General features: G+C 41.2%; 1 protein-coding gene across 2 annotated transcripts in view; it reads left to right on the top strand.

Moving 5' to 3' along the window:
* Nucleotides 1-21,763, top strand: part of SH3YL1 (SH3 and SYLF domain containing 1) — a 307,999-nt gene extending 286,236 nt beyond the window's left edge. For both annotated transcript variants that reach the window (XM_053709734.1, XM_053709736.1), the window contains one exon: nucleotides 21,432-21,763. In XM_053709734.1, the coding sequence (XP_053565709.1) occupies nucleotides 21,432-21,625 (194 nt within the window). In that variant the 3' untranslated portion in view covers nucleotides 21,626-21,763. The remainder of the gene's footprint in view (nucleotides 1-21,431) is intronic.
* Nucleotides 21,764-27,343: the final 5,580 nt, after the last annotated feature.

Below are 27,343 nucleotides of genomic sequence, written 5' to 3' on the forward strand. Positions count from 1 at the left end.
TTCCACTTGGCAGTTTTTTTGCTTTAATTGTGACAGTTTCGTTTCTCTTCACTGCTGTGTGGGAGAGGGAGGGGCCGTTTTTGGCGCTCTTTGCTACGCATCAAAAAATTCCAGTCAGCTACTTTTATATTTCCTGCATGATCCGGTTCATCTCTGACAGATCTCAGGGGTCTTCAAACTTCTTTGAAGGGAGGTAAATTCTCTCAGCAGAGCTGTGAGAATTCTTATAGTGACTGTGTATAAAAAACGTTGTTTTGTTTTCTTATGTACAAATTTAATTAGTGTTGTTTTTTACTAATGGGAACAAACCTTTGCTAAAAGTTGTGTTGTTTTAAAGTTTGATGCAATAACTGTTTTTCAGTTCATTATTTCAACTGTCATTTAATCGTTAGTACCTCTTTGAGGCACGGTGCGTTTTTTTGCTAAAAAAGTTTATAACCAAGTTGTAAGTTTTTTTGCTAGTGTGTTAAACATGTCTGACTCAGAGGAAGATATCTGTGTCATTTGTTCCAATGCCAAGGTGGAGCCCAATAGAAATTTATGTACTAACTGTATTGATGCTACTTTAAATAAAAGTCAATCTGTACAATGCGAACAAATTTCACCAAACAGCGAGGGGAGAGTTATGCCGACTAACTCGCCTCACGCGACAGTACCTGCATCTCCCGCCCGGGAGGTGCGTGATATTTTGGCGCCTAGTACATCTGGGCGGCCATTACAGATAACATTACAAGATATGGCTACTGTTATGACTGAAGTTTTGTCTAAATTACCTGAACTAAGAGGCAAGCGTGATCACTCTGGGGTGAGAACAGAGTGCGCTGACAATGCTAGGGCCATGTCTGATACTGCGTCACAGCTCGCAGAGCATGAGGACGGAGAGCTTCATTCTGTGGGTGACGGTTCTGATCCAAACAGATTGGACTCAGATATTTCAAATTTTAAATTTAAATTGGAGAACCTCCGTGTACTACTAGGGGAGGTCTTAGCAGCTCTCAACGATTGTAACACTGTTGCAATACCAGAGAAACTGTGTAGGTTGGATAAATACTTTGCGGTACCGGCGAGTACTGACGTTTTTCCTATACCTAAGAGACTAACTGAAATTGTTACTAAGGAGTGGGATAGACCCGGTGTGCCGTTCTCACCCCCTCCAATATTTAGAAAGATGTTTCCAATAGACGCCACCACTCGGGACTTATGGCAAACGGTCCCCAAGGTGGAGGGAGCAGTTTCTACTTTAGCTAAGCGTACCACTATCCCGGTGGAGGATAGCTGTGCTTTCTCAGATCCAATGGATAAAAAATTAGAGGGTTACCTTAAGAAAATGTTTGTTCAACAAGGTTTTATATTACAACCCCTTGCATGTATCGCGCCGATTACGGCTGCGGCAGCATTTTGGATTGAGTCGCTTGAAGAGAACCTTAGTTCCTCTACGCTAGACGACATTACGGACAGGCTTAGAGTCCTTAAACTAGCTAATTCTTTCATTTCGGAGGCCGTAGTACATTTAACCAAACTTACGGCTAAGAACTCAGGATTCGCCATACAGGCACGCAGGGCACTGTGGCTAAAATCCTGGTCAGCTGATGTTACTTCTAAGTCCAAATTACTTAATATACCTTTCAAGGGGCAGTCCTTATTCGGGCCCGGTTTGAAAGAAATTATCGCTGACATTACGGGAGGTAAGGGCCACGCCCTACCTCAAGACAAGGCCAAAGCTAAGGCTAGACAGTCTAATTTTCGTCCCTTTCGGAATTTCAAAACAGGAGCAGCATCAACCTCCACTGCACCAAAACAGGAAGGAGCTGTTGCTCGTTACAGGCAAGGCTGGAAGCCTAACCAGTCCTGGAACAAAAGCAAGCAGGCCAGGAAACCTGCTGCTGCCCCAAAGACAGCATGAACCGAGAGCCCCCGATCCGGGACCGGATCTAGTAGGGGGCAGACTCTCCCTCTTCGCCCAGGCCTGGGCAAGAGATGTTCAGGATCCCTGGGCACTAGAGATCATATCTCAGGGATACCTTCTAGACTTCAAATTATCTCCCCCAAGAGGGAGATTTCATCTGTCAAGGTTGTCAACAAACCAGATAAAGAAAGAAGCGTTTCTACGCTGCGTACAAGATCTGTTAACAATGGGAGTGATCCATCCGGTTCCGTGGTCGGAACAAGGACAAGGGTTCTACTCAAACCTGTTTGTGGTTCCCAAAAAAGAGGGAACTTTCAGGCCAATCTTAGATTTAAAGACTCTAAACAAATTCCTAAGAGTTCCATCGTTCAAAATGGAAACTATTCGGACAATCTTACCCATGATCCAAGAGGGTCAGTACATGACCACAGTGGATTTAAAGGATGCTTACCTTCACATACCGATCCACAAAGATCATCACCGGTATCTAAGGTTTGCCTTCTTAGACAGGCACTACCAGTTTGTAGCTCTTCCATTCGGATTGGCTACGGCTCCAAGAATCTTCACAAAGGTTCTGGGTGCCCTTCTAGCGGTACTAAGACCGCGAGGGATTTCGGTAGCTCCGTACCTAGACGACATTCTAATACAAGCTTCAAGCTTTCAAACTGCCAAGTCTCATACAGAGTTAGTTCTGGCATTTCTAAGGTCGCATGGATGGAAAGTGAACGAAAAGAAGAGTTCTCTCTTTCCTCTCACAAGAGTTCCATTCTTGGGGACTCTTATAGATTCTGTAGAAATGAAGATTTACCTGACAGAAGACAGGTTAACAAAACTTCAAAATGCATGCCGCGTCCTTCATTCCATTCAACACCCGTCAGTAGCTCAATGCATGGAGGTGATCGGCTTAATGGTAGCGGCAATGGACATAGTACCTTTTGCACGCCTACACCTCAGACCGCTGCAATTATGCATGCTAAGTCAGTGGAATGGGGATTACTCAGATTTGTCCCCTGCTCTGAATCTGAATCAAGAGACCAGAAATTCTCTTCTATGGTGGCTTCATCGGCCACACCTGTCCAGGGGGATGCCATTCAGCAGGCCAGACTGGACAATTGTAACAACAGACGCCAGCCTACTAGGTTGGGGCGCTGTCTGGAATTCTCTGAAGGCTCAGGGACTATGGAATCAGGAGGAGAGTCTCCTTCCAATAAACATTCTGGAATTGAGAGCAGTTCTCAATGCCCTTCTGGCTTGGCCCCAGTTAATAACTCGGGGGTTCATCAGGTTTCAGTCGGACAACATCACGACTGTAGCTTACATCAACCATCAGGGAGGGACAAGAAGCTCCCTAGCAATGATGGAAGTATCAAAGATAATTCGCTGGGCAGAGTCTCACTCTTGCCACCTGTCAGCAATCCACATCCCGGGAGTGGAGAACTGGGAGGCGGATTTCTTGAGTCGCCAGACTCTTCATCCGGGGGAGTGGGAACTTCATCCGGAGGTCTTTGCCCAAATACTTCGACGTTGGGGCAAACCAGAGATAGATCTCATGGCGTCTCGCCAGAACGCCAAACTTCCTCGCTACGGGTCCAGATCCAGGGATCCGGGAGCAGTTCTGATAGATGCTTTGACAGCACCTTGGAACTTCAGGATGGCTTATGTGTTTCCACCCTTCCCGCTGCTTCCTCGATTGATTGCCAAAATCAAACAGGAGAGAGCATCAGTAATTCTAATAGCACCTGCTTGGCCACGCAGGACTTGGTATGCAGATCTAGTGGACATGTCATCCTGTCCGCCTTGGTCTCTACCTCTAAGACAGGACCTTCTGATACAGGGTCCATTCAAACATCAAAATCTAACTTCTCTGAAGCTGACTGCTTGGAAATTGAACGCTTGATTTTATCAAAACGTGGTTTTTCTGAGTCGGTTATTGATACCCTGATTCAGGCTAGGAAGCCTGTTACCAGAAGGATTTACCATAAAATATGGCGGAAATACCTATACTGGTGCGAATCCAAAGGTTACTCCTGGAGTAAGGTTAGGATCGCTAGGATATTGTCTTTTCTACAAGAAGGTTTAGAAAAGGGTTTATCAGCTAGTTCATTAAAGGGACAGATTTCAGCTCTGTCCATCTTGTTACACAGACGTCTGTCAGAAAATCCAGACGTCCAGTCCTTTTGTCAGGCTTTAGCTAGGATCAAGCCTGTGTTTAAAGCTGTTGCTCCACCATGGAGTTTAAACTTAGTTCTTAACGTCTTACAGGGTGTTCCGTTTGAACCCCTTCATTCCATTGATATAAAAATGTTATCTTGGAAAGTTCTGTTTTTGATGGCTATTTCCTCGGCTCGAAGAGTCTCTGAGTTATCAGCCTTACATTGTGATTCCCCTTATCTGATTTTTCACTCAGACAAGGTAGTTCTGCGTACTAAACCTGGGTTCTTACCTAAGGTAGTCACTAACAGGAACATCAATCAAGAGATTGTTGTCCCATCCTTGTGTCCAAATCCTTCTTCAAAGAAGGAACGTCTTTTACACAATCTGGATGTAGTTCGTGCCCTCAAGTTCTACTTGCAGGCAACTAAAGATTTTCGCCAAACTTCTTCCTTGTTTGTCGTTTACTCTGGACAGAGGAGAGGTCAAAAAGCTTCTGCTACCTCTCTCTCTTTTTGGCTTCGTAGCATAATACGTTTAGCCTATGAGACTGCTGGACAGCAGCCTCCTGAAAGAATTACAGCTCACTCCACTAGAGCTGTGGCTTCCACTTGGGCCTTTAAGAATGAGGCCTCTGTTGAACAGATTTGCAAGGCTGCAACTTGGTCTTCGCTTCATACTTTTTCCAAATTTTACAAATTTGACACTTTTGCTTCTTCGGAGGCTATTTTTGGGAGAAAGGTTCTTCAGGCAGTGGTTCCTTCTGTATAATGAGCCTGCCTATCCCTCCCGTCATTCGTGTACTTTTGCTTTGGTATTGGTATCCCAGAAGTAATGATGACCCGTGGACTGATCACACATAACAGAAGAAAACATAATTTATGCTTACCTGATAAATTCCTTTCTTCTGTTGTGTGATCAGTCCACGGCCCGCCCTGTTTTAAGGCAGGTAAATATCTTTTAAATTATACTCCAGTCACCACTTCACCCTTGGTTACTCCTTTCTCGTTGATTCTTGGTCGAATGACTGGGACTGACGTAGAGGGGAGGAGCTATATGCAGCTCTGCTGGGTGAATCCTCTTGCATTTCCTGTTGGGGAGGAGTTATATCCCAGAAGTAATGATGACCCGTGGACTGATCACACAACAGAAGAAAGGAATTTATCAGGTAAGCATAAATTATGTTTTTCACAGAAAGATTGCTAATCATCCTGATATTCATTGTTTTGTTCAGGCTTTGATCCGTATCAAGCCTGTCATTAATTCAATCTCTCCTCTTTGGAGTATCAATTTGGTGCTGAGGGCTTTACAGGCTCCTCCGTTTGAAACTATGCATTCTCTGAACATTAAATTACTTTCTTGGAAAAGTATTGTTCCTTTTCTGCTTGAAGAGTTTTTGAGTTATCTGCTCTTTTTTGTGACTCTCCTTTTCTGATTTTTCATCAGGATAAGGCAGTGTTACTTCCTGATATTCATCATTTTGTTCAGGTTTTGATTCGTATCAAACCTGTCATTAAGCCAATTTCTCCTCCTTGGGAGTCTTAATTTGGTTCTGAAGGCTTTTCAGGCTCTTCTATTTGAGCATATGCTTGCTCTGGACATTAATTACTTTCATGGAAAGTATTGTTCTTTTTGGACATCTCTTCAGCTAGAACAGTTTTTGAATTATCTGTTCTTTTTTATGAATCTCTTTTTTCTGATTTTTTTCATCAGGATAAGGTGGTTTTTGCTGTCCTCATTTCAATTATTACCTAAAGTTGTAAACTCTAACAACATTAGGGAGGAATTATTGTTTTCCTAAGACTTCTTTGGTGAGATTCTTACTTTCTTTGGATATGGTAAGAGTTTTTGAAATTCTATGTTGAAGCTATTCAGATTTCAGATAGACTTCTAGTCTATTTGTTATCTTTTCTGGTATTAGGAAGGTCAAAAGGATTCTGCCATTTATTTGGCATCTTGCTTAAACTTTTGATTCATCATGCTTATTTGGAGTTGGGTGGATTCCCGCCTCGGAGGATTACGGCTCATTCTACTAGGTAAGTTTCTACTTCCTGGGCTTTTTAAGAATGAAGCTTCTGTTGATCAGATTTGCAAAGCAATGACTTGGTCTTCTTTGCATACTTTTACTATGTTCTACCATTTTGATGTTTTCTCTTCTTTAGAAGCAGTTTTTGGTAGAATGGTACTTCAGGCAGCTGTTTCAGTTTGATTCTTCTGCTTATAATTTCAGTTTTTTTCATTATAAAAATTGAAACCTTTTTGATTTGGGTAGTGGATTAATTTTTCAGCGGAATTGGCTGTCTTTATTTTATCCCTCCCTCTCTAGTGACTCTTGCATGGAAGTTCCACATCTTGGGTATCTACTATCCCATACGTCACTAGCTCATGGACTCCTGCTAATTACATGAAAGAAAACATAATTTATGTAAGAACTTACCTGATAAATTAATTTCTTTCATATTAGCAAGAGTCCATGAGGCCCACCCTTTTTGTGGTGGTTATGATTTGTTTGTATAAAGCACAATTATTCCAATTCCTTATTTTTTTATGCTTTCGCTCCTTTCTTATCACCCCACTTCTTGGCTATTCGTTAAACTGAATTGTGGGTGTGGTGAGGGGTGTATTTATAGGCATTTTAAGGTTTGGGAAACTTTGCCCCTCCTGGTAGGAATGTATATCCCATACGTCACTAGCTCATGGACTCTTGCTAATATGAAAGAAATGAATTTATCAGGTAAGTTCTTACATAAATTATGTTTTACCGAACTTACAATTCTGCCTTCTTAGCTAGGCAGAAAACAGGGATGGTATACACACAGCAATTTACTACCAGTATCTAAGTTTTACATAGGTCAGAGTGATCTCAGACAGCTTTGTTACAGTCAAGTTCCAGAAATCTCCCTTTCGATATACAAGACAGAAGGTCCCATTAATGAGAAGTCAGTCCCAGGGATAAATTAAAAGTTAAACTTTTCCCTTTCTTTTCCCTTTTGTTTTTCCTCTTTCCTCTCTATTTCCACTTTCTCTCCTCTTTCTTCTCTTGAGTTGCAGCAAAATTATTCTCTCCCTCTACCAGGGTTAACTCTTGTATCGTTATTCATTCCTAAGTGACTGTTTTCAGCTTTTAACTCAGAGGATAGTTGTACTTTTAAACAGTTATGTCCAGTTTAGATTAGACAGTTTATATCCACAGTACGTGTTCAGGCTGGCTACTTTGTGTATTTTCAGTGTGCAGATGCACTAACTATGATGTGTAATTCCTTTGCAGGAACTCCCGAGCACTCTGCCTTAAAAACCCGGCTCCCTTCTTAGCCTTACAGGGAACAGTATAGTTTTAGCCACCTTCCCCTCCCCTGAAGTAGGAGACACAGTACCTCTAAGAAGGACCTCTGCGGCGTTCAGCGTTCACCCCCTCACGATCAGCACACTCCCTGCTTCTCAGATCCTTGATGTAACTCAAGACAAGCCAGCCTCCTCTCTCGCAGCATCGGTGGGAGAGGAGGACAACAGCTGGCAAACAAAACGCACTGCTCTCCAGGAGCCTCGAGAGAGAGAGAGTCTTCAGAGCTCACAGCCAGGTCGGCACAGAGCTTGCCTCCTCCCGCGCAGCACCGGTGGGGGAGGAGGAAGGACAACCACACGGCTACAGACAGGCTCGCCGACAAGCTCAGAGAGGGAGTCAGGAGGGTTCTCTCAGAACATAAATCAGAAGCTCCGTCTTCGTGCCGCTAATGAGTATGAGGGGGGCGGTCAACTGAAGAAGCAATGAGTTATTTTAAGTCCCGTAGGGGAAATCAGTAAACGGAGTCTCTCCCGGGTTAATACAGCAAGCTCTGGCACTGAACTTGCCCCGTCCCTCCCCTCGCAACGTGGGAGAGGGGAAGAGGGGAACCAGTTATTGTTAATTTCTCCTTCCTTACTTTAAAGTAGCTTGCGTGTTTATGTTGCAAAGTTATACATAAGCTTCTTACAAAGCTAAGGGGTTTTCACCACAGTGAGATGGAGTTCCACTGTGTTTATTCCGGCAGCGTTGGTTCCTGCTGTACATAAGCTACCCCAGTTTCCAGGGCTTTAGCGCGAAATTCACCGCCAACAGCTTTGGGACTGGAGAGTACTTGCTCAGCCACCTGTGCTCAGTTAAAAATATTTTTAAGCAACTTTCTAATTTACTTCTAGTGACAATTTTGCTTTGTTCTCTTGGCATCTTTATTTGAAAACCTGGAATATAAGCTTAGAAGCTGGCCCATTTTTGGTTCAGCACCTGGGTAGCGCTTGCTAATTGGTGACATGCTCTATTTGAATCATGAACAAAAACAATTTGGGTTTAGTATCCCTTTAACAAAAACATTAAAAATAGATATTTACCAATTTAATGCATAATTGGTATAGTCAGTCAGGGTTGCAATTACTTGGAATTTGACACAAGGTAATGTGTGTAAGAGAAAGATGTAAAAGGTTCTAAGAGTGTGTTTTAGCTAAAAGAAATGACAGTCAGAGTAAAGAGAACATCTGATGAAAAAGGTATCAGCTTGAATATTATAATCTGTTATTGAGGTAGGAGAATTAATAAGAAAAGATAGGAAGAGTTTTTCAAGAGTTGTTGATTTCAGAGAGTGAGACAGGATTAAAGAGCAGGAGGACGTGCACTCAGAAGAGTGAAGAGGCAACATGGTAACTGCAAACAAAGGGAGCAGACTATGGGCTTGATGATCAGAAACTCACAGGCATGGAGAGAAATCTCACAATCTTTGGGGGCTTTTTCTCTTGTAAGGTGTATCCAGTCCACGGATTCATCCTTTACTTGTGGGATATTCTCCTTCCTAACAGGAAGTGGCAAAGAGAGCACACAGCAGAGCTGTCCCCCTTTAGCTCCACCTGCCAGTCATTCTCTTTGCCGGCTCTAAGCAATAGGGTCTCTCTCGGACGAGGTGCTGGAAGATGCGCTCCAGACGGAGACCTCATATGAGGACATTATGGGCAGAATTAAGGCTCTTAAGCTGGCTAATTCTTTTGTCACAGATGCCGCTTTCCAACTAGCTAAGTTAGCGGCAAAGAATTCAGGTTTCGCCATTCTGGCGCACAGGGCGCTATGGCTAAAGTCCTGGTCGGCCGATGTGTCGTCAAAATCCAAACTACTGAACATCCCTTTCAAAGGAAAGACCCTTTTCGGGCCTGAATTGAAAGAGATTATCTCAGAAATCACTGGGGGAAAAGGCCATGCTCTCCCTCAGGACAAGTCCTTTAAGACAAAGAACAAACAAAATAATTTTCGTTACTTTCGAAATTTCAGGAGCGGTCTCGCTTCATCCTCCCCTGCTGCAAAGCAAGAGGGTAACACTTCACAACCCAGGGCAGCCTGGAAACCTTACCAGGGCTGGAACAAGGGTAAACAGGCCAAGAAGCCTGCAGCTGCCTCCAAGACAGCATGAAGGTGTAGCCCCCGATCCGGGACCGGATCTAGTGGGGGGCAGACTCTCTATCTTCGCTCAGGCCTGGGCAAGAGACGTACACGATCCTTGGGCCTTAGAGATTTTATCCCAGGGATATCTTCTAGAATTCAAGGACTCCCCTCCAAGGGGAAGGTTCCACTTTTCTCATCTGTCTACAGACCAGACAAAGAAAGAGGTGTTCTTACGCTGTGTAGAAGACCTACATACAGTGGGAGTGATCCACCCAGTTCCAATTGTGGAACAAGGGCTGGGTTTTTACTCAAACCTGTTTGTGGTTCCCAAAAAAGAAGGAACTTTCAGACCTATCCTGGATCTCAAAATTCTAAACAAATTCCTCAGAGTCCCATCATTCAAGATTGAGACCATTCGGACAATCTTACCAATGATCTAGGAGGGTCAATATATGACTACCGTGGATCTAAAGGATGCATATCTGCACATTCCTATCCACAAAGATCGTCGACTTTCCAAAGAGCCAAGTCTCACACGGGAATTGTATTGGCCTTTCTGAGGTCTCATGGGTGGAAGGTGAACATCAAAAAGAGTTCTCTCTCCCCCCTCACAAGAGTTCCATTCCTAGGAACCCTAATAGACTCGGTAGAAATGAAAATATTTCTGATGGAGGTCAGAAAGTTAAAACTCTTAACTACTTGCCGAGCTCTTCATTCCATTCCTCGGCCGTCTGTAGCTCAGTGCATGGAGACAATCGGACTAATGGTAGCGGCAATGAACATAGTCCCTTTTGCACGGATACACCTCAGACCACTGCAACTATGCATGCTCAAACAGTGGAATGGGGATTATGCAGATTTGTCTCCTCAAATACAGTTGGACCAGGGGACCAGAGTTTCTATTCTCTGGTGGTTGTCTCAGGATCACCTGTCTCAGGGAATGTGTTTCCGCAGACCAGAGTGGATCATCGTAACGACCGACGCCAGTCTGTTGGGCTGGGGTGCAGTCTGGGACTCCCTGAAAGCTCAGGGCTTATGGTCTCGGGAAGAAGCTCTTCTCCCGATAAACATTCTGGAACTGAGGGCGATATTCAACGCTCTTCAGGCATGGCCTCAGCTAGCTGCGGCCAAATTCATCAGATTTCAGTCGGACAACATCACGACTGTAGCTTACATCAACCATCAAGGGGGAACAAGGAGTCCCCTAGCAATGGAAGTAACCAAAATAATCAGGTGTCAGACTCCACCCAGAGGTATTTGCCCAGCTGATTCAGCTATGGGGCACTCCAGAATTGGATCTGATGGCGTCCCCTCAGAATGCCAAACTTCCTCTTTATGGGTCCAGGTCCCGGGATCCCCAGGCGGTGTTGATAGATGCTCTAGCAGCGCCTTGGTCTTTCAATCTGGCCTATGTGTTTCCACCGTTTCCTCTCCTTCCTCGTCTGGTTGCCAGAATCAAGTAGGAGAGGGCGTCAGGGATTCTAATAGCGCCTGCGTGGCCACGCAGGACTTGGTATGCAGACCTAGTGGACATGGACTTGGTATGCAGACCTAGTGGACATGTCATCCGTTCCACCATGGACTCTGCCAATGAGGCAGGACCTTCTACTTCAAGGTCCTTTCAAACATCCAAATCTAATTTCTCTGCGTCTGACTGCTTGGAGATTGAACACCTAATTCTATCTAAGCGTGGTTTCTCTGAATCGGTTATCGATACCCTGCTTCAGGCTAGAAAGCCTGTCACCAGAAAAATCTACCATAAGATTTGGCAAAAATATCTTTGTTGGTGCGAATCCAAGGGTTACTCATGGAGTAAGATTAGGATTCCCAGGATATTGTCTTTTCTCCAAGATGGATTGGAGAAAGGATTGTCAGCTACTTCCTTAAAAGGACAAATATCTGCTTTGTCTATTCTTTTATACAAACGTCTGGCGGAAGTACCAGACGTTCAAGCGTTTACTCAGGCTTTAGTCAGAATCAAGCCTGTTTATAGACCTGTGGCTCCGCCATGGAGTCTGAATTTAGTTCTTTCAGTTCTGCAAGGGGTTCCGTTTGAACCTTTACATTCCATAGATATTAAACTTTTATCTTGGAAAGTTTTGTTTTTGGTAGCTATCTCTTCTGCTCGAAGAGTTTCAGAGTTATCTGCTTTACAGTGTGACTCACCTTACTTGGTGTTCCATGCAGATAAGGTAGTTTTGCGTACCAAACCTGGTTTTATTCCTAAGGTTGTGTCTAATAAGAATATTAACCAGGAAATTGTTGTTCCTTCTCTGTGTCCTAATCCTTCTTCGAAGAAGGAACATCTGTTACACAATCTTGATGTGGTTCGTGCTTTAAAGTTCTATTTACAAGCAACTAAGGATTTCAGGCAAACAACTTCATTGTTTGTTACCTATTCTGGTAAGAGGAGAGGTCAGAAGGTGACTGCTACCTCTCTTTCCTTTGGGCTGAAAAGCATCATACGTCTGGCCTATGAGACTGCTGGCCAGCAGCCTCCTGAAACAATTACTGCTCATTCTACCAGAGCAGTGGCTTCCACATGGGCTTTTAAAAATGAGGCTTCTGTTGAACAGATTTGTAAGGCAGCGACTTGGTCTTCGCTGCATACTTTTTCCAAATTTTACAAATTCGATACTTTTGCTTCTTCGGAGGCTATTTTTGGGAGAAAGGTTTTACAAGCAGTGGTGCCTTCCGTTTAAGGTACCTGTCTTGTTCCCTCCCTTCATCCGTGTTATAAAGCTTTGGTATTGGTATCCCACAAGTAAAGGATGAATCCGTGGACTGGATACACCTTACAAGAGAAAACAGAATTTATGCTTACCTGATAAATTACTTTCTCTTGTGGTGTATCCAGTCCACGGCCCGCCCTGGCTATTAGTCAGGTAGATTTTTAGTTTAAACTACAGTCACCACTGCACCCTATGGTTTCTTCTTTTTCTTCCTAACCTTCGGTCGAATGACTGGGGGGTGGAGCTAGAGGGGGAGCTATATGGACAGCTCTGCTGTGTGCTCTCTTTGCCACTTCCTGTTAGGAAGGAGAATATCCCACAAGTAAAGGATGAATCCGTGGACTGGATACACCACAAGAGAAAGTAATTTATCAGGTAAGCATAAATTCTGTTTTTGAGCATTGTTTTGCAATGCATGTGTCTCTCCTTCACAACCTGTTATAGCTACATAAATGGTACTCAAGCTAAAATTTGTTTTTATAACTGATGAGGCTTCTTAGAAAATATTGCGGAGATCTTTAGATCTGGCCCTTTGAGAGAATGTCAAAGAGATAATGGTGGTTCCTAGAGGGCCAGAAAGTCATTGAGAAATATAAAAATCATTGATAATGAGGCCAGAAAGGAGTAGGTGGTCAGTAGTGTTCAGAGGGCAGAACCAAGAGAATTTGGATTGTAGCACTCCTAGTTGAACAAAACAAAGTACATTTCCTAAATATATATAAGAAATTATTGTGTTTTGTCCATAGAATGGGGTTAATGACCCTAATTCCTAAGCATGGATTTAGCAAGTTTCCATCTTTTCCCTTAGCCAACTGCTTTAAACTTGCTAATCCAACAGGCTTTCACTGTGCTGCCTCTTTATTGAAACACTTAATAGTGTTGATTTTAATGTTTAAATAAAATATCATGATAAAGAATAATATGGTTTTCCAAATCTTAAATCAATGCATTTATTGAACTGCTAATGCATTTTGTTATATTGTTGGTGCTTAAAGGGACATGAAACCTACAAAAAAAATTCAGACAAAGCATGTAATTTTAAACAACTTTATAATTTCCTTCTATTGTCAAATTAGCTTAAAGGGACATTAAACACTAAATAAATGCTAGTTAGAATGATGCATCCAAAGAAAAAATAGTTTCATTAGTTGTTGACAAAATAAGTGTCATGTTTAAGTATCTAAAAAAAAATGGGAGTTGCCATGTTGTAACTTAGGTTACCTTCTCTGTTGTGACCAATTATAGATAAAAAGTTCACTAGAGTGTTCAGCCAATGGCTGTGTGGAATATAACAGTGTTCTGCACTTCCATTTCTAACAGGAACTGAAAAGCTTACAATTTCAGAATGGAATTACAAGAAAATAAACAAAATAAATAATGAAAGTATATTGTAGAGCTTTTTTATATATACGACATCATTTTATATTACCAACTCAAAGTGTTTAATGCCCGTTTAATTATCTTGGTATCCTTTGTTGAAGAAGCAGAAATGCACTACTGGGAGTTAGCCAAACAAATCAGGTGAGCCAATGACACACACACACACACACACATATATATATATATATATATATATATATAGCCACCAATCAGCAACAAACCTCTAGTAGTACATGGATGCCCCTGAACCTACTTATGTATGCTTTTCAAAAAAGGTTACCAACAGAACAATACAAATTGGATAACAAAAATATAGTGGACGTTGTTTATAATTGCTGTATATGAATCATGAAAGTTTAATTTTGGATTTTACTGTCCCTTTAAACATAAAAGTGCAGACACATCTATATTCCACACAGTCATTGGTTTTACACTCTAGTAAGCCATTTATTACCATTCCTAATTGGACTCAGCAGAAAAGGTAACCTAAGTTACAATATGGTTGCGCCCACTACAAATACAACAACAATATTATTCCCAGGTTAATCTTTACACTAAATGCATCATTCAATCAATGATTTATTTAGGGTTAGATTACGAGTGGGGCCCTAACATTTGCGCACAAGCGATATCGGGTTTATCGTGCCTGTTTGCGTGTGTTGGAAGTAGCGCGTATTACAAGTTGAAAGTGAACACGATCACTTGAGCGCAATTAAATTTAACGTGCGTGGGGTTAGCACTACCTCAGAGCTCTGGTTAACTGTTGCACTCAAATAAAAAGTTGCACAAAACACATAAAAAAAAGTGCACATATATGTATACATGTATATACATCCATATATGCACACATATACACATGTATATACATATGTATATATCCTTTGGAGCCCTTTCCACTCAAATACCTCAATTGTAATATTTAGTAATGTGGTTAAGTGTGTATGTACTGTAAATAGTTTACATTCCAATCTTCTTCATATAGCCCTGTTTATTATTGCCTTCATTTGGCAGCAGGTCCTGTTATGCACTTTATGGTCCTCCGTTTAGTCCTTTACTGAATTCTAGCTTTCCTTCTGTGCTTGCCAAATATATAACTAGGAAATGTTGAGAGATGAGGAACAGTTAACTTCTACAATATAGGGGTATTTTGCCTCCACTTAGTAGACAGGAAATATAGTCCACTTGATTATTTGTGGACTCTTAACTATCATGAAAGAAAGAAATTTACTAGGAAAACATAAATGTGTGTGTGTGCATTTTATATCACTAAAACTGCTGTTTTTTATTTTTTTTTATTTTTAAAAGATATCCAAATTTCCTTTTGACTTCAACCCTCTGTGGCATTTCATAAAAGTGATTCAGTTGATCAATAACCTTTGTGCTACCTTTAGGCAGAAATGATTATGATTATGTAGATTGATAGCCATAGTGTAATCACCATCCTTACTGAGTCCATGTCTTACTGTTTTCTCAACTGTTTGTTACATTTCAAGTTTTGTTTAGATAATTTTAATTAAAGGGACATCGTACACTAGATTTTTCGTTGCATAAATGTATAGTAGATGATCCATTTATATAGTACATCTGGGAGTGTTTTTGTAAATATTTATAATTTTGCTTAGTTTTAAACAACATTGTGTCTCCTAACCAAGCCCCAAACTTTTAGATGTATATAGACTTAACATTGCTTCCCGTTTTGTATAATGCATCTTTCTCCAACATTGGTGTGTCCGGTCCACGGCGTCATCCTTACTTGTGGGATATTCTCTTCCCCAACAGGAAATGGCAAAGAGTCCTAGCAAAGCTGGTCACATGATCCCTCCTAGGCTCCGCCCACCCCAGTCATTCTCTTTGCCGTTGCATGGTTAAGAGTTTTTTGGTGTTTAAATGTAGTTTTTATTCTTCTATCAAGTGTTTGTTATTTTAAAATAGTGCTGGTATGTACTATTTACTCTGAAACAGAAAAGGATGAAGATTTCTGTTTGTAAGAGGAAGATGATTTTAGCAGACAGTAACTAAAATCGATTGCTGTTTCCACACAGGACTGTTGAGATGAAGTAACTTCAGTTGGGGGAAACAGTTAGCAGACTTTTCTGCTTAAGGTATGACTAGCCATATTTCTAACAAGACCATGTAATGCTGGAAGGCTGTCATTTCCCCTCATGGGGACCGGTAAGCCATTTTCTTAGTTAAACATAAAAGAATAAAGGGCTTCAAAAAGGGCTTAAAAACTGGTAGACATTTTTCTGGGCTAAAACGATTGCTTTACTAGGCATATTATGCAGATTCTAACTAATAATTGAATTATAATCTTGGGGAACGTTTAGAAAAACGGCAGGCACTGTGTTGGACACCTTTTTCAGATGGGGGCCTTTCTAGTTATAGACTGAGCCTCATTTTCGCGCGCATTAATGCGCAGTTGTTTTTGGAGAGCAAGGCATGCAGATGCATGTGTGAGGAGCTAAGAATCACTGAAAAAGCTTATAGAAGGCGTCATTTGGTATCGTATTCCCCTCTGGGCTTGGTTGGGTCTCAGCAAAGCATATAGCTGGGACTGTATAGGGGTTAAATGTAAAAACGGCTCCGGTTCCGTTATTTTAAGGGTTAAAGCTCTGAAATTTGGTGTGCAATACTTTTAATGCTTTAAGACACTGTGGTGAAATTTTGGTAATTTTTGAACAATTCCTTCATATTTTTTCACATATTCAGTAATAAAGTGTTTTCAGTTTGAAATTTAAAGAGACAGTAACGGTTTTATTTTAAAACGTTTTTTGTGCTTGGTTGACAAGTTTAAGCCTGTTTAACATGTCTGTACCATCAGATAAGCTATGTTCTATATGTATGAAAGCCAATGTGTCTCCCCATTTAAATTTATGTGATAATTGTGCCATAGTGTCCAAACAAAGTAAGGACAGTAATGCCACAGATAATGATATTGCCCAAGATGATTCCTCAAATGAGGGGAGTAAACATGATACTACATCATCCCCTAATGTGCCTACACCAGTTTTGCCCACACAGGAGGCCCCTAGTACATCTAGTGCGCCAATACTTATTACCATGCAACAATTAACGGCTGTAATGGATAACTCCATAGCAAATCTTTTATCCAAAATGCCTACTTATCAGAGAAAGCGCAATTGCTCTGTTTTAAACACTGAAGAGCAGGAGGGCGCTGATGATATTTGTTCTGACATACCCTCACACCAATCTCAAGGGGCCATGAGGGAGGTTTTGTCTGATGGAGAAATCTCAGATTCAGGAAAAATTTCTCATCAAGCTGAAACTGATGTTGTGACATTTAAATTTAAATTAGAACATCTCCGCGCACTGCTTAAGGAGGTGTTATCTACTCTGGATGATTGTGACAATTTGGTCATTCCAGAGAAATTATGTAAGATGGACAAGTTCCTAGAGGTTCCGTGCCCCCCGACGCTTTTCCTATACCCAAGCGGGTGGCGGACATAGTAAATAAAGAGTGGGAAAAACCCGGCATACCTTTTGTTCCCCCCCCTATATTTAAGAAATTATTTCCTATAGTCGACCCCAGAAAGGACTTATGGCAGACAGTCCCCAAGGTCGAGGGGGCGGTTTCTACTCTAAACAAATGCACTACTATTCCTATCGAAGACAGTTGTGCTTTCAAAGATCCTATGGATAAAAAATTAGAGGGTTTGCTTAAAAAGATTTTTGTACAGCAAGGTTACCTTCTACAACCAATTTCATGCATTGTTCCTGTCACTACGGCAGCGTGCTTCTGGTTCGAGGAACTAGAAAAGACGCTCAGTAGAGAATCTTCGTATGAGGAGGTTATGGACAGAGTTCAAGCACTTAAATTGGCTAACTCTTTTGTTTTAGATGCCGCTTTGCAATTAGCTAGATTAGCGGCGAAAAATTCAGGGTTTGCTATCGTGGCGCGCAGAGCGCTTTGGCTAAAGTCTTGGTCAGCGGATGTGTCATCCAAGACAAAATTGCTTAACATTCCTTTCAAAGGTAAAACATTATTTGGACCAGATTTGAAAGAGATTATTTCAGACATCACTGGAGGAAAGGGCCACGCCCTCCCACAGGATAGGTCTTTTAAGGCTAAAAATAAGCCTAATTTTCGTCCCTTTCGCAGAAACGGACCAGCCTCTAATTCTGCATCCTCTAAGCAAGAGGGTAATACTTCACAACCCAAACCAGCCTGGAAACCAATGCAAGGCTGGAACAAGGGTAAGCAGGCCAAGAAGCCTACCACTGCTACCAAAACAGCATGAAGGGATAGCCCCCGATCCGGAACCGGATCTAGTGGGGGGCAGACTCTCTCTCTTTGCTCAGGCTTGGGCAAGAGATGTTCAGGATCCTTGGGCGCTAGAAATAGTTTCTCAAGGTTATCTTCTGGAATTCAAGGAACTACCCCCAAGGGGAAGGTTCCACAGGTCTCAATTATCCTCAAACCAAATAAAGAGACAGGCATTCTTACATTGCGTAGAAGACCTGTTAAAGATGGGAGTGATACATCCAGTTCCAATAAAAGAACAAGGAATGGGATTTTACTCAAATCTGTTCGTAGTTCCCAAAAAAGAGGGAACATTCAGACAAATTTTGGATCTGAAGATCCTAAACAAATTTCTCAGGGTTCCAATGTTCAAAATGGAAACCATTCGAACGATCCTTCCCACCATCCAGGAAAGTCAATTTATGACCACCGTGGATTTAAAGGATGCGTACCTACATATTCCTATCCACAAGGAACATCATCAGTTCCTAAGGTTCGCTTTTCTGGACAAACATTACCAGTTTGTGGCACTTCCATTCGGATTAGCCACTGCTCCAAGAATTTTCACAAAGGTACTAGGGTCCCTTCTAGCGGTTCTAAGACCAAGGGGCATTGCAGTAGTACCTTACTTGGACGACATCCTAATTCAAGCGTCGTCCCTGTCAAAAGCAAAGGCTCATACGGACATCGTCCTAGCCTTTCTCAGATCTCACGGATGGAAGGTGAACAAAGAAAAAAGTTCTCTGTCCCCGTCAACAAGAGTTCCCTTCTTGGGAACAATAATAGATTCCTTAGAAATTAGGATTTTTCTGACAGAGGTCAGAAAATCAAAACTTCTAAGCTCTTGTCAAGTACTTCACTCTGTTACTCGTCCTTCCATAGCGCAGTGCATGGAGGTAATAGGTTTGATGGTTGCAACAATGGACATAGTTCCTTTTGCACGAATTCATCTAAGACCATTACAACTGTGCATGCTCAAACAGTGGAATGGGGATTATACAGACTTGTCTCCGATGATTCAAGTAGATCAAAAGACCAGAGATTCACTCCGTTGGTGGCTGACCCTGGACAATCTGTCACAGGGAATGAGCTTCCGCAGACCAGAGTGGGTCATTGTCACGACCGACGCCAGTCTAGTGGGCTGGGGCGCGGTCTGGGAATCCCTGAAAGCTCAGGGTTTATGGTCTCGGGAAGAGTCTCTTCTCCCGATAAACATTCTGGAACTGAGAGCGATATTCAATGCTCTCAGAGCTTGGCCTCAACTAGCAAAGGCCAAATTCATAAGGTTTCAATCAGACAACATGACGACTGTTGCATATATCAATCATCAGGGGGGAACAAGGAGTTCCCTGGCGATGAAAGAAGTGACCAAGATAATTCAATGGGCGGAGGATCACTCCTGCCACTTGTCTGCGATCCACATCCCAGGAGTGGAAAATTGGGAACCGGATTTTCTGAGTCGTCAGACATTCCATCCGGGGGAGTGGGAACTCCATCCGGAAATCTTTGCCCAAATAACTCAATTATGGGGCATTCCAGACATGGATCTCATGGCGTCTCGTCAGAACTTCAAGGTTCCTTGCTACGGGTCCAGATCCAGGGATCCCAAGGCGACTCTAGTAGATGCACTAGTAGCACCTTGGTCCTTCAACCTAGCTTATGTATTCCCACCGTTTCCTCTCATTCCCAGGCTGGTAGCCAGGATCAATCAGGAGAGGGCCTCGGTGATCTTGATAGCTCCTGCGTGGCCACGCAGGACTTGGTATGCAGACCTGGTGAATATGTCATCGGCTACACCATGGAAGCTACCTTTGAGACAGGACCTTCTTGTTCAGGGTCCATTCGAACATCCGAATCTGGTTTCCCTCCAACTGACGGCTTGGAGATTGAACGCTTGATTTTATCAAAGCGTGGGTTTTCAGATTCTGTAATAGATACTCTGATTCAGGCTAGAAAGCCTGTAACTAGAAAAATTTACCATAAAATATGGAAAAAATATATCTGTTGGTGTGAATCCAAAGGATTGCCATGGAACAAGATAAAAATTCCTAAGATTCTATCCTTTCTACAAGAAGGTTTGGAGAAAGGATTATCTGCAAGTTCTCTAAAGGGACAGATCTCTGCTTTATCTGTTTTACTTCATAAACGACTGGCAGCCGTGCCAGATGTTCAAGCATTTGTTCAGGCTCTGGTTAGTATCAAGCCTGTTTACAGACCTTTGACTCCTCCCTGGAGTTTAAATCTAGTTCTTTCAGTTCTTCAAGGGTTTCCGTTTAAACCCTTACATTCCGTAGATATTAAGTTACTATCTTGGAAAGTTTTGTTTTTGGTTGCAATCTCTTCTGCTAGAAGAGTTTCAGAGTTATCTGCTCTGCAGTGTTCTCCTCCTTATCTGGTGTTCCATGCAGATAAGGTGGTTTTGCGTACTAAGCCTGGTTTTCTTCCTAAAGTTGTTTCTAACAAAAATATTAACCAGGAGATAGTTGTACCTTCTTTGTGTCCGAATCCAGTTTCAAAGAAGGAGCGTTTGTTATACAATTTGGACGTTGTCCGTGCTCTAAAATTCTATTTAGAGGCTACTAAAGATTTCAGACAAACATCATCCTTGTTTGTTGTTTATTCTGGTAAAAGGAGAGGTCAAAAAGCGACTTCTACCTCTCTTTCCTTTTGGCTTAAAAGCATTATCCGTTTGGCTTATGAGACTGCCGGACGGCAGCCTCCTGAAAGAATCACAGCTCACTCCACTAGGGCTGTGGCTTCCACATGGGCCTTCAAGAACGAGGCTTCTGTTGATCAGATATGTAAGGCAGCGACTTGGTCTTCACTGCACACTTTTGCCAAATTTTACAAATTTGATACTTTTGCTTCTTCGGAGGCTATTTTTGGGAGAAAGGTTTTGCAAGCTGTGGTGCCTTCCGTTTAGGTGACCTGATTTGCTCCCTCCCTTCATCCGTGTCCTAAAGCTTTGGTATTGGTTCCCACAAGTAAGGATGACGCCGTGGACCGGACACACCAATGTTGGAGAAAACAGAATTTATGCTTACCTGATAAATTACTTTCTCCAACGGTGTGTCCGGTCCACGGCCCGCCCTGGTTTTTTAATCAGGTCTGATGAATTATTTTCTCTAACTACAGTCACCACGGTATCATATGATTTCTCCTATATATATTTCCTCCTGTCCGTCGGTCGAATGACTGGGGTGGGCGGAGCCTAGGAGGGATCATGTGACCAGCTTTGCTGGGACTCTTTGCCATTTCCTGTTGGGGAAGAGAATATCCCACAAGTAAGGTTGACGCCGTGGACCGGCACACCGTTGGAGAAAGTAATTTATCAGGTAAGCATAAATTCTGTTTTTCATATGCAGGGGAGAGGGGAGGGTCTGCTCTCAGCCCCTTTCAGTGGGTGTCCCAGACTAATTTCATCAACAGTGCTGAATTGGGAGCTTCTAAGTAGGTTTTTAAATGGTTTTGTACTGGATTTTTATATCTGCATCTGTGCATGTTATTCTTTATTGTAGTGTCTATTACATGCAGTTAAATACAAATTAGTGTATACTCTCCCTTTAACAGTTTATTATAAAAAATGTTTTATTTCCTTAGGAAGTTCAAGAAGTGAAAGGATGACTGCAACAGCATTATATCCATTTGAAGGACAACATCCAGGTGACCTGAAGTTCCAAGCTGGGGACAAAATTACTGTTATAACAAATACAGATTTACAGTTTGACTGGTGGGAAGGAAAATTAAAAGGAAAAACTGGTATTTTTCCAGCCAATTATGTCCAGTTGAACTAATTGTAAAAACATTGTGTTTCTCATTTTCATTGTTGTGAGTACACTGGATTTGTAAAAACAAAAAGTTATACATCTGTTATGTAGGATTATGTAGGATTCTTAGAATAATTAAATTAATTAAATGTTGTACCTTTTTAATGATTTTTTTTAATTTGTGTGTTTGTAATATTATCAGTATAGAACTCTATGTAAAAACTACCGGAATCTAAGTTCCTCTAGGAGGCGCTAAAAACGGGCAAGGTTGTGTATGAAAATATATATCACAAGTGAGTATAAGTAAATATATATCACAAATAAGTATAACAAAGTGGTATTATACAATTTTAAGATAAATATATATATACACACATACAGTATACAACAGAAGTGAGTACACCCCAGTGCAATATCACTTTAATGTCAAATTATTCAAAATTGTATAACTGTATTACATATAAGTTTTACAGTAGGGTATTTTCTCTTATGTAAAATTAAAAATTAACAGTTTAGATTTACTATATTAAAAATACCAGCCCCAAAGCAGGAAATCAATGCAACAAAAGTCAGTGCACCTTTCATTACTGAGATTCAAATCTTTTATTTGTTTCAATACTTTGCATGTCCACCTTTATTTTTGATGGCAGACTCAATCCTCCTTGGCATGGAGGACACCAGTGTGGTACAAATTTCTGGAGAGATGTTCTGCCCTTCTTCAGAGATAATTTTTTTCCAGCTGCTCTTTGCTGGAGGGGTTGTGTTGCTCTACCATTCTCTTTAAAATACCCCAAAGGTCTTCTACTAAATTCAAGTCTGGTGACATACTTGGCCAGGTCATAGTTTTCACTTGTTTCTCCTTTGGAAACTCCTTTGTGATTTTGGCAGTGTGCTTTGGATCGTTATCATGCTGGAATGTTCGTCCTCTGCCACATTTCTGGAGACTGGGAGTCATCTTGTCAGCCAGTATTTTGGTATATTGCATGCATTCATAGTGCCATCTATAAATGTCATCTCCCCAACACCTTTTGCAGTCATGCAGCCCCATGTCGTCACACTCCCACCTCCATGATTCACTGTTGGGACTATGCATTCACTGTAATAATCCTGACCAGGTTCACACCAAACATGCTGCACCCCATCTGAGCCGAAAAATTGTATCTTGGTCTTGGCCATCTTAACAAATAATGTGCTCCCAGTATTTATCAGGCTTTTCATGTTGTTTAGCAAAGTTTAATCTTGCAGTTTTGTGCCGAAAAGCAAGCAAGGGTTTTTTCCTTGGATGCTGTCCATAGAAGTTGACATTATGCAATGTCCTTAGCACTGTGTGAGCTGTCACGGAAACTCCAATTTCTATTGATAATCCCTGAGCCAAATGTAAAGCACTTGCCTTGATGCAAATCTGAAGCACTTGCCTGTTTTTCAGAGCTAGATTGTGCAAGTAGCACACTGTTCGTGGCGTCATTTTAGGAGGGCAGCCACTGTGGCTCTGATTTTTGTCAGTGTGTATTGATCTATACCTCCTGATTACTGCTGCAACTGCATTTTGACTGATTTTTTATTGGTCACCAATCTTCCTGTATCCTTTTCATATTTGAAGTCTCACAATCAGATTTCTTTTATGTAATTGTCAAGTGTCCATGAGCTAGTGACGTATGGGATATACAATCCTACCAGGAGGGGCAAAGTTTCCCAAACCTCAAAATGCCTATAAATACACCCCTCACCACACCCACAATTCAGTTTTACAAACTTTGCCTCCTATGGAGGTGATGAAATAAGTTTGTGCTTGAATTTTTTGATTTCTTCTATGATAAGCGCTTCTAAGCATTCTGAAGCCCAATTCCTCTCAGAGTACAGTGTTTGTCAGAGGGATGAAAAGAGTATCGCCTATTGATTTTATGGTTTCCCTCGTGGGAAATCTATTCAAGGGTTCTCTGTTATCGGTCGTAGGGATTCATCTCCTACCTCCCTTTTCAGATCGACAATATACCCTTATATACCATTACCTCTGCTGATTAGTTTTCAGTACTGGTTTGGCTATATGTGGATGGGTGTCTTTCGGTAAGTATGTATCATTATTTAAGACACGCTCAGCTATGGTTTGGCGCTTTATGTATTAATATAAAGTTATTTTTTTTTTTTAAATACATTTTTATTGAGGTTCAATTCAAAACATTCGTACAGTAATACCGTCACTGAAAATTACAAAGGAAGGTCATTTCATTACATTCGGTCAAAATAAACTAGACAAGGTAAAACCTTACAAGTTGATAAGACGGAAGTATCATATACATATAAGTTTGCCATATGAACTAGTTACCCTTAGCTAAACAAATTAGGCCACTTTTAGACCTCGTGGTAGTAGTACATACAAGCAGCTATAGAGGGTAGACTAGATCTTGAGGAGACCACTTTTGGATCCCAAATGATGAACCATATTTTATCTATATGAAATAAACAATATAACAATATTTTTCAAGACTTTGTGTGGTGAAAGAAACTAAGTATTAACAGTAGGTTGCATCTTAAAATAACAGTAAAGATAAAACATATAGGGTCAGACTGGGACCCTCAGGACTGTAATTAGGTCTAATGTGTAATCGCAACCTGAGACATCATAGTGTAATATATGTTAAAGCCTTAAAGGTAAATCCATCAAACATGAGTAATAAATAATAGTTGTCATGGGGAAACTCTACACCGTTAGTATGGGGGTTCAACACCTAATAAATCAAGCACCTCTGAGAAAATATGTGTAGCTATTATGTGGTTATCGCGCCCAATGGTCCATAGGATTAGCAATAACACTTACAATACCTAATACTGGCATAACAGAAGAATAACAGAGAGTCATGCTAACTAGTTATGTTGTCTCTCAGGGCTTATTTAACAGTAGCCAAATGTGGACTATATCCTTAACTCTAATTTGGAGTGTTTGCTAATATATAGGGTAAGGTAGCACTGTAGTGCAACATAAACGAAAATAATTTATTGTAACCCTACACCTTCAGCTGTAAAGAAGACCATACAGAATTATAATAATAAGCCAAGAAACCTTTATAGCAACGCTTAGGAAGGTGAATAATGGGGTTCTCAAGGCATATATTTAATGATCACCCCCCAAGTGTATTATAACCAGTAAAAGTCCTAAAGTAATCAACCCTAAGTACATATATATGGGATATACTCCTATCATCCAGGAAAGAGGTTTATGACAGAGGGATACACCTATTATATAGCAAACCTTGTGGAAAAAATAATATAATGGAAGCTAAAGCCTCTACCTAGCCTTAAGGGTCATTAAGATCATATAGTGGATGTGACTGAAAAATTAGAGTAAATGGGTGCCTAATAACTAAAGCCTTATACAATAAAGTGATAAAAACAAGATAAATAAACTCCTGCAGTCAGTTATGGGGTTATATCGCAAAAAAGTAAAAGGATACCGCATGCAATGAAATGCTTAATAGGTAAATTGTACAATAGCATCTAGTAATCATTCCTTTATATAGACCCAGATTGGATTACCAGCTGCAGGCACATAGTATATCATACATATATGTTTCAAGCATAACTATCCTGTAAGCCAAAGAGGTTAGGGATTCAATATTACTGACTACATGTCATCTGGTTGAAAACCTTCATAAATGTCATGTGAGGGTGGGATATTCTACCAGTTCCCATGATGCCGAAGTGAGCCTGTAAAGTGAGCAAGGGAATATACCTAGCATCTATCCCACACCTCTCTTAATAAAAGTACATATTCTGGTATTTACACTGAAGGTGTCCGACTTTAGAAGCAGCGCCATATGTTCAACATCTTGGATACCGACTTGCTGCAAGAACAATCTTCTTAAGAACCTATGAGGCTGTGACACAAATTTTGCACTGAGGATCCAAATCTCCCCCTGTTGCAGTTCATCTGGTTTGCTATAAGGATCACTCGGTTCTGATATTAGTGGACCGATCTGATTACATGTGGTGTCCCTTGTGTCGTGGCAGCTATATAGATGTTTGTCTAATAGCTGTTGTGCGCCCTCTGCACAGTCTGTGTTGATGTCTCATGTCCCGGGGATTGGCCGCATTCCCCGAAGTGAGGACAAGAATGATCACTGATGACACGCTGGGCTCTTGCACTGCAGGTTCAATGCGTAGATCTAGCACCTGAGGAGTAGGTAGCTGGGGAGTCATTCGCCACATGTTGCTACTAGGGCCTGTGATCGCTTCATTGGTAGCACATCTCAATGTCGACCTATCTGCCTGCACACCTCCAGGCTGCAATGGTGAGACCAAGTCCGCCAATGACTCACAAAATTTACGTTCAAAGTCATCCAATAAAGTCTGAATGGCATGACAGAGTTCCCCCATGACTAGTAAGCAAATGGGTTGCGATATATCAATGTAGTGAGATGAAGAACAGTCTATTCCCGACTGTATTTACCCACGTTTAGGCGGGGGGGGGGGGTGCTGAGATCCGAAGTAAGTCCGCCACCAAGGGCCTCAGCGGTCTAGTTCAGGAGACCGCAGTCATAAAAACACCAAACAGAGTGTCAGCGAGATCCTCAGATCCCACAGTAGAGACATATAGTAGTTTTATAGCAAGACGGTCTGATGTTTCATAGATGATCGGCAGATTATCCACCTCAAGTCAGGAGCTCCTGAAATTGCGACCACCGCCGCCTAGACATGCCCCCTAATATATAAATATGTTTTAAATATATGTATTTTACTTATATTTGACATGAGTCAGGTCTATGTGTATTTCCCTTTGCAGTCTGGCAGTTTTGTTATGGGAATCATGTTTTAGGTAGTTTTCTTACCTGGGGTATAGTCTTTTTTCCAATTTGACTTGTTTTTTCTTTGAAAACTTGAGGCAAATTACGCTTGCGAGGGCGTTAAATGCTGTTTTTTATTGCATCATTTTTGGCACGAGAACTTTTTGGCGCGAATGTGTGTCTGTAATAAAGCAAGTTCGTAATTTCTTGCGTCTTAGTTGACGCCAGGTTGTTTGGCGCGAAATTGTGTTTGTTATGACTCGAGCGCCCAAAAAAATTTTAACTTCCTTTTGCGTTGTGTGTCATACTTGGCGCCAACATTTTTTATTTTATATTACCCCACTTCCTATATGCTCCTTGCCTTCTTTATGCTCAGAGGGCTATGCTATTTGTTTTTTTCGATTTTTAGCATTTGCATTTTTTCCCATTCCTGAAACTGCTATATACGGAAATAAGATATTTCTGTTTAAGTGTTATTTTTTCTTTTACATTTTACAAGATTTCTCAATCTGATCTTGTCTCAGAAGCTGCTGTAGGAACCATGCTGCCTGAACACAGTTCTACTAAAGCTAAGTGTATCTGTTGTAAGTTAGTGGAGATTATATCTCCAGCTGTAGTATAACAGTTGTTATAATAAGCTTTTGCATGCAGAAAAGGTTTCTATTAGTGCTAGTACAGTATCTGTTGTTCCTTCAACATCTAATGTACATGATATCCCTGTTGATATGAAAAATTATATTGCTAATGCAATACAGAAGTATATGGCTGCTTTACCGCCTTCAAATAAATGTAAAAGGTCTTTTAAAACTTCTCATAATACTGATGAAATTTGTAATGACCGACAATATACTGATATGTCTACCTCTGATGAGGATCTCTCTAATTCGGAAAATCCTACTTTAGACATTGACACTGATAAATCATCTTATCTTTTTAAGATTGAGTATATTCGTTCTTTGTTAAAAGA

This window comes from Bombina bombina, chromosome 4, assembly GCF_027579735.1.
Source record: "Bombina bombina isolate aBomBom1 chromosome 4, aBomBom1.pri, whole genome shotgun sequence".
Taxonomy (NCBI): Eukaryota; Metazoa; Chordata; class Amphibia; order Anura; family Bombinatoridae; genus Bombina; species Bombina bombina.